The sequence below is a fragment of the Rhipicephalus sanguineus genome, chromosome 1 (genome assembly GCF_013339695.2).
Source record: "Rhipicephalus sanguineus isolate Rsan-2018 chromosome 1, BIME_Rsan_1.4, whole genome shotgun sequence".
In the NCBI taxonomy this organism is placed as follows: Eukaryota; Metazoa; Arthropoda; class Arachnida; order Ixodida; family Ixodidae; genus Rhipicephalus; species Rhipicephalus sanguineus.
This window is the reverse complement of record NC_051176.1, coordinates 192695768-192713196: the sequence shown is the minus strand read 5'-3', so window position 1 is coordinate 192713196 and position 17429 is coordinate 192695768. Positions and strand designations below refer to the sequence as shown.

Genomic DNA, 17429 nt, shown 5'->3' with positions numbered 1-17429 from the left:
TCATCATTGTGTGATTTGCGGACACAATGTGGGCATGCTAAGCATGCTCAGAAGTGTAGTTTGAAAGTTTTGCAGGCTCCTCCTTCAGTTCGCATCCGTGGTAATGTTACACACCAAATGCCTGCTGAAGCAGACACTTCTGCAAGGCGAGTTGATGGGTTCAAGTTACGAGTGTGATTGTGTATAAAACAGATCCCCTTTTACTTAACATTATGTCACAACAACGAAAAATTACATGCGCTAGTACTTCCATGATATAGATGGAAATATTTTCAAAGAACTGGGCAGCCTTACATGTGCCAGAAGTCTAGTGCCTAACTTCCACCCACCGGATATGAGCGCTCTGCTGCTGCCTTGGAGAGTTTCATCTGCTGTTCAAACAGTGCCTTACGCTGGGCCACAGACAAATTCTCAGGTGCCTCACAGGGCTGCTGTGCCTGCTCAGCAACCACTGCAGCTTCAAAGAGAGCCTTCCGTTGCTGCAGTGACAGCTCACTAGGATCTCGTACCATTTGCTGAGCTTCAGACCTTTGTGGCAAACCACCTGCATTGTGGTCCCATAATTAAATCACTCCTCATCAGAGCTTACATGCATTGCACTCAGTATGTCGCTACATTTTTGCAGGGCACAGCACTTAAACAAAGATGCCAAGCCAAGCACAAATAGAACACAGCACAACACAACATATGTCGCCATGCAATATGCGATGAGCCAACTAGCAAACACTCAAGCCACATGTGGCAGCCACAACAGTGTTTTACAATCTACAAACTATCTTAGTTGCTCAATATACTGTTCAATGAGAGCAGCATTTTGGGCTAGTTGGTGATCCAGGACATCAAAGAAATTGCGCGACGAAAACACCGCTGTGGTGGCTGCATGGTTGAGCATCCGCTTCCAATGCGGGAGGTACCGGGTTCGATTCCCAGTGCCGACCGGAAACCCACTGGTTTTTCCTAATGGGTAGAGGAGTACACCGACCTGGCGTTCGGTTGTTTCTGGGTAGTCATCTCGAAAGGTGGCCCCATAAGGTTCTGCAAAGACCCCTGGGCGCACCTTAACCCACCACAGCCTTGGTGAAATAGTCGAGCATCCGCCACTGCTGTGGGAGGCAGAGAATTGCTTCCGCCAGGTACCTACCGGTAAAATAGGGACAAGCGCACTTCCGGCCTGGTGCTCGGCAGAACGAAGTTCATAGTCGCTTGGGAGAGCACCTACCCTGTCGGAAATTGGCGGCATGGGACCGCCAGACCTAAAAATAAGGTCATCCTCTCTCTTTTTTTTTTTTCGTCGCGCAATTTCTTTGATATCATGGATCACCAACTAGCCCAAAATGCTGCTCTCATTAAGTTCATTTCTAGTTCAATGGGCCCTTTTCTAAATGTTCTTCGTGACCCCTGTGCCACTGTGTCCCTTATTGCTGCAACTGTCTGCAAAGCACGGATGCTCTCCTTTTGTTTACGCAAGAAGATCATCCCGCCGGACTTGGTTGCCCTTTTCGGAGGCTTTCTCCTTCGGCAGGACACTCAGCCAGAGTTTGTAGGATCCTACGTTCCGAGTGGAACCACCAGGCAAGGCTCTCCAGGCAGTATCTTTCGGTACAGGTTCACAGCAGCGCTGGTCCTCCCACAGCACGCCATGTGCTTCAGGAGTACCTTCGTCTAGCGGATCCCACAACAGAGCACCCGTGGCAGTTGCAGTTTGCGCTGTGTTTGTACTTGTCTTCTGTCCGTGTTTTCGTCGCGAAATTTCTTTGATGACATTGTTCAAAATGTGGACTGCTTAACGACGTGCCCTTCAAAACTACAGTAGAACCCCGCTGATACGTTTTTGAAGGGACCGTAGAAAATAAACGTAAGAGACGGGAAACGCAAGAGCCGAAAAACAGGAAAAACGACAAAATATTTAGTGGTACAGAATTTTATTTCAGTGCTTATGAGCAGCACAAAAATTGGTGCGCTGAGCCACGATCTAGTCGACAGATAGAAACGCGGAGCTGGGGATGGCCTCATCCGCAGAAATGTAATCAACGTATGTCATTTTTTTACCAACAGCTGTAGGTATGAAAGAACTAAGCACACGCAATGACGACCAGCGCGGCGAGTTCGACCGTGAACCGCGTGCACGACCATGCGAGCTCCAACCAGCTCGAACTCCTCCCGTCCTCCGACAAATAACGATGATGATGAGTCTACGCCAACGCGATGGCAGAAGTGAATGCTAATCTCGAAGGCCTTGCTTTCGCAAGCAATTACGTCATAAACGCCATGTTTGTGAAATACAAATCGCAAAGGCTATGCTTTTGTCAATAGTAAATGCCAATCTCAAAGGCCTTGCTTTCGCGAGCAATTACGTCATACACACCATCTTTGCAGTACGAATCTCGAAGGCGATGCATTTGTTTGCATCAATCGAAAGATCCTGTTGCTTGCACCTCTCATGCGCCTAACGTTACGGTCAAACCAGGCCAAGCTGCGTGAAAATGCACCAATGACCGCTCTCTTCGGTAGTCACTCGGTCGGCTCCGAGAGCACTTCGCGACGTATCATACGGGAACGGTCTGACAGTTACGATGTAACACCGGGGTTCCCAATACATTGTATCCTATTTGAGCTATGCCGGGACTGACGGAAAATGACGTAACAGCCGGGAAAACGCAGCAGTGAGGAATGTAACAGTGGGGTTCTACTGTATGTTCACCAGGAAGGCCAGATAATGTATTGGGTGAATAACTTGCACTGGCCCATCTATCTGAAGTTGTATCTTTTACTGAGAACCAGTTCCAATCAAAAACAAGAAAACGGGATTGACATCGAACAAAAGCTCATACTTGCGACTGCCTTCAGCCAAACATGTTATCACCATATGCCTTTTTTATGCATGTGTGCTTGCTTTTCGTTCTTTGAATACCTAAGAGGTTCAGTTAAATACATAGTGTTTTTTTTTAGGCAGCACGATTTTTTATTAGAATGCTATGACAGTAAGGCACCTGGTGTCTTTGTACACGAACTCTATTTCATGTTGAGGCCGAAAAGTTGTAGGGTGTCACAATTTATAGCATACTCATATTTTAGATTAAAAACAAAATAGCACATAATTTGAGATAATCATCACTGAGTTTCAAGGCCCCATTGCAGGCAATATCGAAACTGAGGGTGCCAGGCACGCAGGAAAGGCAGATCGGTGTTGTAGCACCATTTACCCCTTTTTGTTCCTTACTTTACTACAACACCAACCCCATTTGTCAGGCCAACCTCTGTATTCTCAATAGCCTACTCCTCCCTCCTTCCTTTCATCTCCCTTCTTTGCTTCCCAGCTTGCTCTTCTCCTCCATCTTTGAGGTTGGGGGAGAGTGAGCAAGGCATACATGAACACGCCACTGAGGAAGGCAGTTTCTGCCCTGACAAAGAAAAGTTCACTCGTTGAAACGTTGGCTTTAGCGAGATTCCCTGTTCAATGATTTCTCATCACTAGAAGCCTTTACCTTCCACGAACTTCTTTCTCGTATAAAGGTTAGCAAGGTAGTCTTATTAGCCATACAATATCTGTGTACTATATACATTTGCGACTGAATAACAAGAAAAGGCTTCATAACTCTATTAGTTGAGCCAGATGGTGCCACTACTCTATGAAGTGTGATGCAATAAAATATGAGGTACACTGTAGCAGGTGACTTCAAATAAATTTTGACCACCTGGGGTTCTTTAATATGCACCTAAATTAAGTTACATGAGTGTTTTTGCATTTCACCCCCATCAAAATGTGGCCACCGTGGACAGGAATAAAACCCATGTCCTCAAGTACCCACTGCCAATTAGTGCGTTTGAACAAATACATTTCATTGTGAGCAATTGCGTTAAGCTGGCAAGGTGTGCCTGCCTGAGTGCACACCTTACCGGTGCACTCAGGCTTGACAAGTGCGCTGCCCACGTTGATGTGCTGTGTGAATTGGGTGATGTTTATTGCATTAGTGTTTCAGTTTTATATTTAACAATGCATAGTCGACAATGTACATATTTGATAAATGTCTGAAAAATATTTTTACTTTAACAGCTATAGTACTTCAATTTCAGGACTAAATTGGGGAGCACAATACTATTCAATTTGCTATTTGAAACTTTCGAATATTTACACAAACTTATACAAACTTACACAAAAGGCCTCAGCGAGGTGACGGAACTCTTGAATACTGAGAGTTCACTTATATGTAAAAAAATTACAATCTGTCAAGTGGGCCTGCTGTTGTCTCCCTAAACGGTATTTTTCCATTCTTGACTGTCAAAGATCAAATAGTGTTCTTCACTACATGTTGACCAAAAGTTATTTATGAAACCTTGCGTGACCTATACAAAAAGAAAGGCAGCTCACCTTGACGAGAATTATTTAGTGGTTGCTGGTGCATGGTTGTTACACTGGGCATGTTCACTTTTGCTACTGTTTTCTTAGTGTTGACAACAGTTTTCGCTGAGGGCAATGGTGGTGGCAGCGGAGGAGAGACAGTGCTGGACACTTCATATGTTTCCACTCCAGAAAGGCAATCAGAGTTGTCAGGTGCTTCATGGCAGGCATTTGGCTTAAATGAGTAGCTTAACTTTGAAGCCGATGGGGATTTCATGAAGCCCTGGGCTTCCTGAAACGAAAAGCAAACAATACTTTACACAATCAAAACATGCAGGTAATTTCCAGCCCTATCAGAGGAAAACTATGCAGTGATTGTGGGTACTTACACTATGTGCAGGACACATTAAACACAAAGAACAGAGTGAATATTTGCGTATAGGAGAGAGAGAGAAACAAATTTATTAAAGCAACTACTGCTTGGTTACTGTATAGGAGAAGTAACATGCTTGCCAGCCTATCTTCAAATCTTAAGCTTACATTATTATTTATATAATGCGCAATACAACATCCATGCATGCACAGAGGTGAAAGAGGTGGGAATCATGACATAGTGCTTCAAAAAAAGCAGCTGCAAGCAACATACAATGGTGCTTGTTGCAGCGAACAGCACCATACCAAGCTGGCAATAACCTTGGGGTCCCAGTTGTTATTCTTCTGTGAACTTGCATGGAGTCTGTTCACCTCCACCTCATTACTGCTAGCAGGCTGCTTAGGCTTGTCTATCTTCGCAAGGGTTGATTTTGACCCACTGGTGCTAGATGGAACTATATCTGTAATGCAGACAATGGTTTCTTAGTGCGAAATTATACACAGCTAAATAAGACAAATTCATCAGGAAAATGTGGCATATACACACACACGGAATCAAACTTAAGTATATCGAACAGTTTCGCACACATCTCCTTGGAAATTGCACACAAAAGTGTAGCACAATCCTACATGTATATCGAGAATGTTCACCAGCACTCTTGATACCGATTATCTAAAGCTGCAATGTTCACTGCAACCCTGCAAGTGTGCTTACTCTACTAGTACTACTAATGCAATCACTCCTCACACCACAAATATTTACACCAATGAAACGGCACTGTATTGGCAGATACTGTTAAATACAATATAGAATCTGAAGAGAATTACATGCCATAGAAAAAAGAGAAGCAAGGTACATGTCTTAAAATATAAATTGATCCTGCATGCAGCAAGGTTCTTACTTGTGTGCCATTTTGACAGGTTTGCCTTAAGTGAGCTTCACTGCCATGTAGCCGTGTACTAATGCGATACCATTTAATACAATATTCAAGAATAGGGGGTGTCGCTGGAGCCAGCGTTATGACAAGTGGTCTTGTCACCAGAAACCTGTGTTTCTGTCTGTTCGTGTAGCGCTTTCAAATGAGTGCCTACCATGAGGAGAACAGAGACAGAATGTGCTAACCTTTTCATACATGACCTATAAAAAACTACCAGTCGAACCCACTTATAACAATGCCGGTTTTAACAATATATCGCTTATAACAATGAGAGGCTGCTGCACCGTCAACTTTTGTACGTTCTCTATGGTGAAATAACCCACTTACAACAATGCCCCCATGCCGTATTATTGGTTAAACAATAAATTCTAGCTGCTGGGTGTCCGTGCTGAAATGCAATGGAACGCGAAAACCTTGAAAAGAAAGAAGAAAACGAGAAATTCAAGCTGCTGACAACCCCGCCCACAACCCCGTCTTTTGCGCGCTCATACAATACGACCTGCTTTGTAGCGCTCTCAGTATTGTCAGGCATGCGTGCGCCTGCGTAGTCCCGGTATGCTTCACCGCATAGCGTTCTGACATTACGGCAAAGCTGACTTTTAATTTCACAGCAGAGCTGGAGCGGCGGTGGCTTCTGTTAATGCAGTTTCGGACATGCAATTTGAGTAAGAAGTTGAGACTTTGAAGAATTTCAGCGTCTGAAACTTCAGACTTTCTCATACATTGACTCTTTGGGGCTTGTGGCGGTACTGTGAAAGCATCCGAATTTTCAAGCATGTCCAAGAAATTGGAAGCTTTGTCGTCCTTATCACCGATGTCTGTTGACATATCCCATCCAATATTTTAGTTTTCTCACAACAGACTGCTGTCCCCCTTTTTGCTTTTTTTCATGCAAGCGTTCTTCAGCAATTATCGGTTATAACAATGGAATTTTTGTGGCACTTGAATATTGTTATAAGTGGGTTCGATTGTATCTGTAGATGTGCCAAATTTACACAATGTTATGTCAAGGCAATTGACATTCTATAGCAACAAAAGTAATGTCATATTATGTTGATTTAAGGGTTTTATAGTAATTAATCTTAAATTGTAATCATATCCATTTATGTTGAAGTCATTCGTGTTCTGTTTTTGCATGAATAGAATCAAATCTCAGGCTAGAAATATAGTGCAGGTTTGTTTTCGGTTACATTCATTTCAAGCAGAGAAAAATTCTACTTTTGATGTGGCTCACGGAGAATGGTTATGTCAAACAACTCGTTGAACAAGGAAGTGCCTTCAGCAAAGTATTTATATTCAACGGTACGCTGCAAAATGAAGCTAAATGACAACACATTTATTACACAGGACATTCAATTCATTCAAGCCTCAGTGTATCTTGCTCTTTCTTAGCCACTAGTCGACACGACTAGCAAAAAAAAAGTGGTGTACAAAAATGTATACAAATTGTCTAAAAGGGTTAACCTGTGTTTTGTTAACCTGTGCTCCTGTCTGCCCGTGCAGTTTTCAAATGAGTGCATACCACAAGAAGAAGAGAGACCAAACCTGTGTCCTGTTAATCTTTGCTTCTGTCTGTGCAGTGCTTTCAAATGAGTTCATAACACGAGGGGAACAGAGACAGAACCTGTGGCCTGTTAATCTGTATTGTTAACCTGTGTCCTGTTAAACTGCGTTTCTGTATGTCCGTGCAGTGCTTTCAAATGAGTGCATATCCCGAGGACTACAGAGACAGAACTTGTGTCCTGTTAAACTGTGTTTCTTTCTGTCCGTGCAGTGCTTTGCAATGAGTGCATACCAAAAATCGAAGTGAAACACTGACATCATAAACAAAAAGTCATTTCCAGCACTTTACATTTTGAATAAAAACATTAAAATTTGGTACAGGTTATCCCTTTTTTTTAAATCTATGATCTCTCTTCCTTAACATACCAGTTCCACCATGGTCACCAATATCCCATGCACCAAAAAATAGTAATCACGCAAAAAATAACGGGGAAAAAGGCAATAAGTCATTGTAGAACTTACAGGAACCAGAGAACATAGCCAGCACAGCAGAGAACATAACCAGAGACCATAACCATGCAGAGAACATAACCAGCACAGCTGAAAGACTGCCCCCGTATATAAACTTGAAGCTCTTCTTTAAATCCACTGCACTGAGCACAGCACTGTCACTCAACTGAACAAGATGCTACACTCCTGAAGAATTGCCATGGAGTGTCAGTGAAGTGCAGTGACAACTTCTGTCGAGGAACAGTGCTACCATAGACTTTCTCCAGTCAAGGTGAAGTGCTGAGTGAAGAAACATCCTAGAATACAAGGGGGCCGATGGGAAAAAGGGTAGCATAATTTTTTAATGTGGCATTAAAGGGGCACGCCCTGCAATGTTCTTTCAACTGCCTTATGTAGTGTGTGCAGTATAGAATGAACGCAAAAAAATAATGATAAAAATTGTTGAATAGGAACTGAAGTTATTAGCCAAAACCTGAGTGGACAACGAGCGAAAACATTCCCTTTCACATTCACTCTTCCAGTGATGTCACTGGTTGCTCCAATTGCTCTGTGGTTCTTATGGACATATGCCAGAAGTCTCACTTCATGGTGCGCCTTTTCAAATTGTTGCACAGCACATCTAGTGCAGTGTTGCAATTGTTTAGAAAATATGATATTTGAAAACAGAATTCCTTTTTGTGTCTGATGAAGCATAAAGAATGTTTCCGTATTTTTTAGTGCACAATCGTGTCGCCTAGCTGGGACCATACGAATGTTACGTGTGACCTGGCTTGTCAAGCAAATCAGAACACAGTAAAGTTGAAAGTTGGGCGAGTTGGTGATAGTGCGCTGCTTCCCACGTAAACACGAAATCAGAACATAGCCACAGGCGTCACTGTCACTGAACAAACATCACTTCCAATGCCAAAAATTGCTGCGGTGTGTTGCTGCAGTAGGAGAAGAAGGTGGTTTCTTTATTGAAATAAAATTATAACCATGTACTTGTTTTTGGCATTCCTACTTGTACTACGATATCCCTGCAATTCACAGTACAGTCAGTACCAGAAGAAGCAATAAAAATGACACGATTAATTTGCGCCACAGGGCCCCTTTAAGAACAAAGCCTTCTAAAGTTTGTTACCTGCTTCAAGTAACACCTCTTGCCTTCTCCGAAGAGCTGCCAGGCCCCTGGGTGCTCTCTTGCGTTCGTCATCAAGGGCCACTGCCTGACTGAGGGCCTGGCAACTTTCCTTAGAGCCAAAATTTGGTGACACATCACGTTTCCGTCTGAGAGCTGCCAGTCCCCTAGGTGCCTCGTTGTCATCCCCAGCGAGTGCATATCTTGGTAATGCCACCCATTCAGCATCTTCTGCACTCTTGGATGCTGAAGCAACAGAAAATTAGAGTTAATGACTACACAACGTAAAAGATACTTATACTATTACTCATATGCTAAATTGTGATGTGGCATTTTGTGGCCAAGGGGTTAGATATGGCCAAAGAGCATCATGGAAGTTGTGATGAGTTGCCAATGAAAAATGAATTGAAAATGGCTGCTGTAAAGAGGCCGAGCAGTCACTGTAAAGTCTGTAAAATATATATTCATTAAAAGTACAAAAATGTAGAAATGTGCTTTGAACAACATACTACAACATGAGGATAGGTCTAAACAGCCTCAGTGATGCTCATCTGTGAGTAGCCCCAAAACACATTCATTATTAGGTGCAACTAGTACAGCAGTAGCCTCTGAGGCTATGCTATGCAGCCTACAATCATCATAGAATTTTATAAAATCACTAAAATTTAAAACAGACTAAGTATCAAAGAATGAGCCTGTACCAAGAAGCAATGTATGATTAAGGATAATACACTGCCAATTAGCTGGACAAAAGTGCTTTTTATTTTTTTTGCTTCAACTTCCCAATACTCCAAGACATGGAATACAGTCAGCTCTCACTACATTTGACACAGATTGGAGGTCCCTGCCCAGTCAACAAGTACGATGGTAAAAAATACTGGCAGATCCCACGCATTGTGGGAATTGATTTCACCTGAAGCAGTCAGTGAGTAGCTGCTTATGGCACACTTTTTGGCTTTGAGCCAAGTCTTATGAGGTGGATTGACATCTTTGACTGTAATTTGAGTAGATAAGATATCGTGGGGTCATCAGGCACGTCAACTACACTGGCGTGTAAAGGGTAGCTCACTGCCTGACGTAACACCGGCACTCACGTTACAGCACAAACATCACTTTCACTGAAATGAAGTGTTAGCAATGATAGTTGTATTCCTGCTGGGACGAGCAACACTAGACCATAGCTTGTTTTGTCGAAGGAGTATATATGTAAGGTTTATTACATTGCCATAAGGTGGACAGCCAATATTGCAACCACAGTTGATGTTGCACAAGCACCACCACTACCACAACTGATACAACTGATAGGCAACCATTAATGTAATATATTTATTCACGATCTATACCCCGTAGTTGCTGGCCAAGGGTTGTTGCAGCATATTTTTTAGCGCTTGTCTGCTACATTAAAATCGCCAACTATAACAAACAGTATGTCTTTCTCTTTAACCTACACAAGGTGTCTTATAGATTTTCCAATGTCTACTTTCTCTGTTACTAGATTGATATAGACAGCCATGTGTGGCACATACCCGCATATCATGGGCCGTGGTATGCATGTATGCACCACACGTGACTGGAGTAAAGGGTTTCATGACATACGAGACAGGCACGTCACATTATTCGTGTCATGATCTGTTAATCTTAGGTTAGGTTAGGTATTGTGTTCATCATACACTCATATCTTCCTATGTCACTTGTTGTATATACCAAGTTAAGGAGACAGGCACCGGAGCGCCTATACACAGGCGGCTAGATAGACAGATAGAAACTGTCAAAGTGGCTTTGGTTCACAAAGAAATGCTTTGCATTTAAAGGGACACTAAAGGCAAATATTAAGTCGACGTTGATTGTTGAAATAGCATTCCAGAAACCTGGTAGTGCTTGTTTCGTGTCAAGGAAATGCTTATTTTAAAAGAAAATCGCGTTTCAGTAGTCCACACGGCATCAGCGCACTTCAAATCACCCGCCTGAATGGGCCTTCTGACATAGCAGTTGCCATGCCCAATGTTGGCCGCCTTTACTGCCCGGCCGCCGCCGAGGTTCTTTTTTTTGCATGAATTGAACAGAAATGAAGCAGCAGCATTTTATTACGTCTTGTGATGCACGGAAAGTTCTTTTTTTCTCGCCACTAGTTTGGCTACTAGTGGTTAATTGTACTCGGGACTCTTGAAGTCATCGGGATCATTTTCAAAATGACCCACTCGTGGCGCACATCGTGTCCCACATTTACCTTAATTTCTCTATTAGTAAAGCACTGCTGTTGATAATATTGACATTTTAGATGTTCTCACTGTTGTATTGCCACCGGAGGCACCGTCCGGTGGAAGAAAGGAGGGCGGCTTCGCGCCGGAGCGCATGCAGAACATGTCAAGCCAGGCCGGGAACGGGGAGAGGACTCATCTTTATTCACAGGGAGTGTATAACATTGGTTATAGGAGTTGGTACATAAAATGCCCGTGGTGTGGGGCCTCTGCACCACACCTTATGAAATCGAAACTGGTAATGCGCGACACCACATCATCTCCCCCTAATAAGGAAAGGAGTTGTGCTCTGTATGTAACATTATACAGTGGCAAGGCACTGGAAAGTTCGTATGACGTAACATGTGTAAGAAAATTCGCAAAAATAAGTAACATCATTATACAATAGTTATCATTTTATGTTCCCCAAAAACAGGATTATGCAGTAAGTAGTGTACCGGTAGGGGGCCGGCACCCAGGTGGTCTGGCAACACAGGCTCGGGATTGGTCTCCAACGGGTTGGCCCAATAAACCACCAGTTCGACTACAGTTGCAACGCTATGTGCTTGCTTGTCATTCTTTACTAAACCACCAGTTCGACTACAGTTGCAACGCTATGTGCTTGCTTGTCATTCTTTACAAGTAGTATATGAAAGTAGTATGTAAGCAGTATAGTAGTATATGAGAAAGTAGAGTATTATGAAGAAAAAAATGTGTATGTAATCTAGGAACGTAGTCCTTGTACCGTGCCGGTTTTCTCCGGTGCAGTTTGGGACGAAGGGGACGGTTAGGTGATGGATTTCAGCCTTGGGGCTCGCCTACACGCTCGTCGGAGAGCGAACACGGCAGAGTTTCGCGATTTTCCGTAGTCGACATATCCCAACATCGTCGCCACTTTGTTGTATCGCCACCGGAGGCACCGTCCGGTGGAAGAAAGGAGGGCGGCTTCGCACTGGAGCGCACGCAGAACACGTCAAGCCAGGCCGGGAACGGGGAGAGGACTCATCTTTATTCACAGGGAGTGTATAACATTAGTTATAGGAGTTGGTACATGAAATGCCCGTGGTGTGGTGCCTCTGCACCACACCTTATGAAATCGAAACTGGTAATGCGCGACACCACACTCATACCTTGACCTTTCACTCTGACATAAATTGTTATTTGCCTTTAGTGTCCCTTTAAAGCTTTGCTGGAGCCTGTAGGGCCTTTAGCCTTCCTATGTCCCACACTCCATTGTCGAACTCCAGTACAGCAAGGGCTACTACCGTCTCAACCATTCTCAAAGATGCAAGCTTAAGTCATTGGGCACCTCATCCACACTAAAGCCCTGGTAAATTTATTCACATTTTGCATCTGTGAACACTGCATAAGTAGCTCTCTTGTCACTACCTTAAACAAACTAACGAGTGAATTGATTCTACATCAGGCTCCTCTTCCACTCCACAATCACATCTTGAGCACAATATTCATAGGCACTTTTGATGAGAAACACATCCACTGCTGGGTAAAAAAAAGCTAATTTTCCTTTTTTTTTACTGCACAGAGAATAACTGCAGTCAGTAAGAAGCTTCTTCCCATGTTTAGAAATCGACAACAAAAAGCAAAAAAAAAGGCTCTTTTTTTTTGTTGCAAAAATTGCGATTTTAGTCCCACATGCTTACAGCACCCAAACTAAAATAGCGCAACCTTCTTGATTCTCTCTGTTGAATGACTGCGGTCACCAGTATCTTTGCACTAAGTATATTAGGATAATGCATACAGAACACAGTTCTTGGTCAAAGGACAAATACATAGGACAGTTTCCATTCAATAAGCTTAGGAGCAATCATACCTATGAATACCACGAATCAGCAGAACTGGATTGACGTTGAATTGGCATAGCGCTTATTGTAGTTGTCAATTAGGCCTCGCCCTGTGATCTGTTAGCACCTTGGTTAGGTCAGATGAAAAGCAACTGCCCCGAAAAGGTGCTGGTCTCATATTCAACCACTGGGCAGGACGATTTTTTTCTTCAACTACAAAATCTCAGAGGGTTTCCAGTGTAGCTTCGAGACAACCACAGGTGAGCAAGAATTTGTGAAACTTTCTCAGTGTTGCTGACTACCACAGAACACATTTGGAATTGCTTACCCAGTTTTGATGGAGACTCCTTCAAGCTTCGCAATGTTCCAACTCTTTTTGACTGTGCATCTGCATTCTCCTTGTCATCCCCAAGACATTGTCGCTTTGGAGGTGAAACCTTCTTTTCAGTGTCAGCTGGAAAATCATTTATGTGCTGCAATACTTATGTAGTACCAGAGTGTGCACTACATTGCTATTTCTGTTTAATTATTCAAGCTCACTAAAGCAGCAAGGAGAAATGTACTCACTGTATGTGTAATGACCAAATTGCACTTGTTTATAAAGAGCATTTTGTAAAGCCAACATTTCAGTTTACAGTATCGGCAACCTCTCCTAAACACCAAGATACAGTACTTTACGAAAAAGCAAAATTTTAGAAAAAGGAATAATTAAGGTAGCGATCGTCGAGGGGTATTACTTGCTTTCATAGTAAATATTTTAATCAGTTTTTTATATAGTTCATCAACTAGAAGACTACACATTATACAGCAGACTGTCAATAAGACAAACCCAGTTAAGCTGTAGTTTGATTAGTTTCTCTCAGACTCTGTGCAAAAAAAGGGGGGAGGGGTGGCACTTGCCACAAACAGCTAATCAAGTTCAGCCAAACTTTTTACCAGCAAGAGGCTCAAATCAGCAGACTTTGAGGAGGTTACCTGTTGGGCCAACACTATAGAATACATATTCCAGGTGTTCAATGTGCCTCTTCAGGCTGGCCATTAAGCAAGGACATTTCTCGGGGGCCACAAGAACAAAGCTCAGACATGATGTAGTTGATATGGGCGTATATGTAGCCTTTTTAAAGCGAAGCTTTCTTTAAGAACCTCCCTAAACTTTCCTAGCTGTGTCTTGCTGCCATCTTTGTGAATAGCTCACACACTGAAGATCAGTAATGTAATGAATAGGCTTATATGGATCCCCTCCTGAACAACATCCACAGGTATGTTGGTTGCAAACTCTCCTCAATGCGAAATTATGCAGCAATGTAACAACCAAACTTGAGTATCCCCAAAGCAACATTTCTTATGCCCTCTTTCTGGATGTATGGTGCATCTAATCAGTCACCTCCTTGCCAAGCAAGGTGGATCAGTCCTGGAGTTTCCATAATATGGTACTCTGGTCTACTTTACTCAGCTGGAAAGTGTATGGGCGGTTATTGGGAACAGTGCATTGCAGTTGCTTGGATCACTTAGGGTTTCCAGTGTCTTGCTTATTCACTGGGCAGACACCTTATGCTACAAAACATTTTGCAGGAGATGAATACTTTTATAGCATTTAACTGCTGCACAGATGCCAAAATTTGCATTGAAATCCATCTAAAGAATTTTTGCTTCCACCAAGGAGACACTAAAGAATTTTTTTGGCGAACGGGGTAAATTGTCAGGTCATGTGACACAATACAAGCTTGCAACAGCTGGAAAGCAACTAGGGTGCATAAGCAGTGCTCTTTATCATGGCAATTCAATAAATGTTTCTATGCCTGCTCTTTTAGTTTTAATACTGTTCCATTTATCTTTCCTAACATCCATTTTTAAAGATACCAGGATTAGCAAATATTGAGTAATGTGGATCACTTGTGGTAAGAGGAACAGAATTTCATAGGTTCTTCAAGTATGGCTTAATGAGACCACTGTGTGTAAATCCTAAGAGAACTTCTTGTTGGGCAAGTTGGTATCTGCTCATATAACTGCTTTAGGCACTAAAAACACAGAGCACAAGAGAAAACAAAATGCATAGTGCCACTCACAACTCTGTATATATCAGCTAGAATAAACTATGAAGCAGATTGCTCAAGGTGGTGTGAAATTTCAGTGAGAAAATTTTAGACCATTTAAGAGTTATACAATTTCAATTTTAGTCAGATATGTGGCATGGAGACAAGGACTGAACATTTCTTTGGTTTCTTCTTTATCTTAAAAACAAACAGGTGTCTCTATGAGAGACGCACGTCTTTATGAGTCTATGTTAGAAGTAGAGATGGGTGAATGGTGAATTTGAGGCCCGAAGCGAATCTGAAGCGAATAGTGATTTGGTCGAATTATTTCGAATCGAATAGTTCGAATAGTATTTACCACATATTATTAAGAAAAATGTGCATTTTTGCCATGGCCCTTGCACAATATTTTTAAGGATTGGAACTAGGTATGAGTAAATGCCACTTTTTTGGTTTGAAATGAAGTGGCAGCAGCCTTGATTAGTATCAAGATTTGAATAGCAGTAGGGTGCAAGTTATAAGGGGTGCAATACGTTACAATTTAAATATTACTATACTTGGTGCATATAAGCCCACATAGCACGCTTTTAAACTTAAAAAAATATGTACATTTAACCTTTAAGTGTGGCTTCGCGGCAGTGCAGATTTCCCCTGGATGGGTTGTTTGACGGCACAGCAACCAGACGCGGCAGTGAAACAACCTTTACAGGGGGTTATGCGCGGTCAAATGTATGCATACATACCTGCCGAACCTCACAGCATAAAAATTCGGGAGACCGCAGCGGGGGGGGGGGGGGGGGGGGGGGGGGGGGGGGGGGGGGTTCTTTTTGCATAGCGGAAATTACTGAGACTGGAGACTGACATCAGAAAGGGGTAAGGATGTTTGTTTGGAGCTGCTTGAATCAAACTTCTTACTTGTGAGGGCCCCTGGCAGTTCACAGGCGCATGTGGTACAGAATCCGCACTTCTCACCTTTCCGCGAAGTCACAAAGCACGGAAACTCAGCTGTGTATGGGTCCAGAAACACTTGCAAGTATTTCTTTGACTTTGACGCCGCCATCGACCTTCTAACTGAACTCTGGAAACACGCAACCCCTACAACCACGGCAGACGGCGTAGGCGTAGCGTACAAGATGCGGGGGCCAAGACGGAGACACAAAAGTTCTGGCTAGGCTCAACGGAAACGACTGCCGCGAATGAACAGAACGGTGGCCATAGCGGCAAGATTGGGAAATGCGGCGCTGTTTCTCCCAAGCACGCCGATATCGAGAGTGCAAAGCACAATGGGGGCCGCTTACTTACCGCCGTTGAGACTATAACTTTTCCCTCGCCTTCTTTCGGTACGGTGGCGAGCGCTTCTCGCGGCCAGCCTTCCCCCAGATGCGCAGTGCCTAGAATGTTCTCAGCGGTACTCTACGATATGGCTACAATGAAATAGAAGTTTGGCGGCAAGTGCTCTTCCGCAGCACCGCCACAGCAGGAAAGGCTGAAGTACGCGCATGATTTTTGAAAAAAAGAGAGGAAAAAAAAACCCGCCTCTGCTGTGGTGGCCATTTTTCGGGAGATTCGAGATGACATTTGTACAATCAGGAGATTTGGTCCAAATTCGGGAGTCTCCCGGACAATTCGGAAGAGTTGGCAGGTATGTACATATATTCGTTCTTTTCGAATACTTCGAAATTTCGAATAATCTAAATTTGTATCGAAGCAAATTCGAATACTGTAATATTCGTTCGAATATTCGAAACGCCCGAATATTCACCCATCCCTAGTTAGAAGAAAAGTGCATACGTTCAAAATGTTACAAGTGTTGCAGCAACCATTAGTATTTTGGTACGGTGCATTTACTCAATGACATTCTTCAGGCGTGTCTGTACATTACACACCCTGTTAATACATAAAATTTCCCCTTACTTCACAATCAGCAAGACCAATTCCATCACTATAATTATTGTTCATCAACATCTCATGATGCCATTCTGGGCAGGGGTCAGTCCCTTTAACTTTTTACATGCACAACACAAAGTACCAGAAAAAACCAAATCAAGAGATTCTCGCAAGTAAACAGAGCATGAATGCAAGAATTGTATACATAAGAAACAAAGTTTACAATTGGCAGTCGTTTAAAATACAGTTTTCTTTTCTTGACCCTGTGGTGGTTAAATTCAGCCATAGCATATTTGTACCTGGTATAATAAAAAAAAATGAAGTTATTCACCCAGATCTATATCACTGTATGTTCTTTTTGCTTTTCATATGAGTGTATGTGAATAATGATTCTTTAAGTTCCAAAGATTGTTGTCTAACATAGTGACGGTTGTGTTTTCAGTGTTTTTGCCAAGTGACCTAATATTAGCCACTTTTATTGGAAGCAAACTGAAACCTTTATTTCTGAAATAAGAGCTTACCAGAATTTTTTAGCGACTACACTTTTCATAGAGTGCATGGCAAGGGCAGTGCACTAACCAGAATATAAAGAATTGCTACAGGCTATCAGAAGAGATGCAAGATAAAAACCAACTCCTACTTCCTTGAACTTATCTCCATGCCAATCCACTTCACTACTCCAACATGTGCA

General features: G+C 42.8%; 1 protein-coding gene across 1 annotated transcript in view; it reads right to left on the bottom strand.

Moving 5' to 3' along the window:
- Positions 1-17429, bottom strand: part of LOC119404624 (anillin) — a 56000-nt gene that overhangs the window by 35848 nt on the left and 2723 nt on the right. Inside the window, exons 3-7 of the mRNA XM_049418469.1 lie at positions 13147-13272; positions 8783-9025; positions 5018-5172; positions 4370-4631; positions 330-544 (exon numbers count right to left, since the gene is read on the bottom strand). Of these exons, the coding sequence (XP_049274426.1) occupies positions 330-544; positions 4370-4631; positions 5018-5172; positions 8783-9025; positions 13147-13272 (1001 nt within the window). The remainder of the gene's footprint in view (positions 1-329; positions 545-4369; positions 4632-5017; positions 5173-8782; positions 9026-13146; positions 13273-17429) is intronic.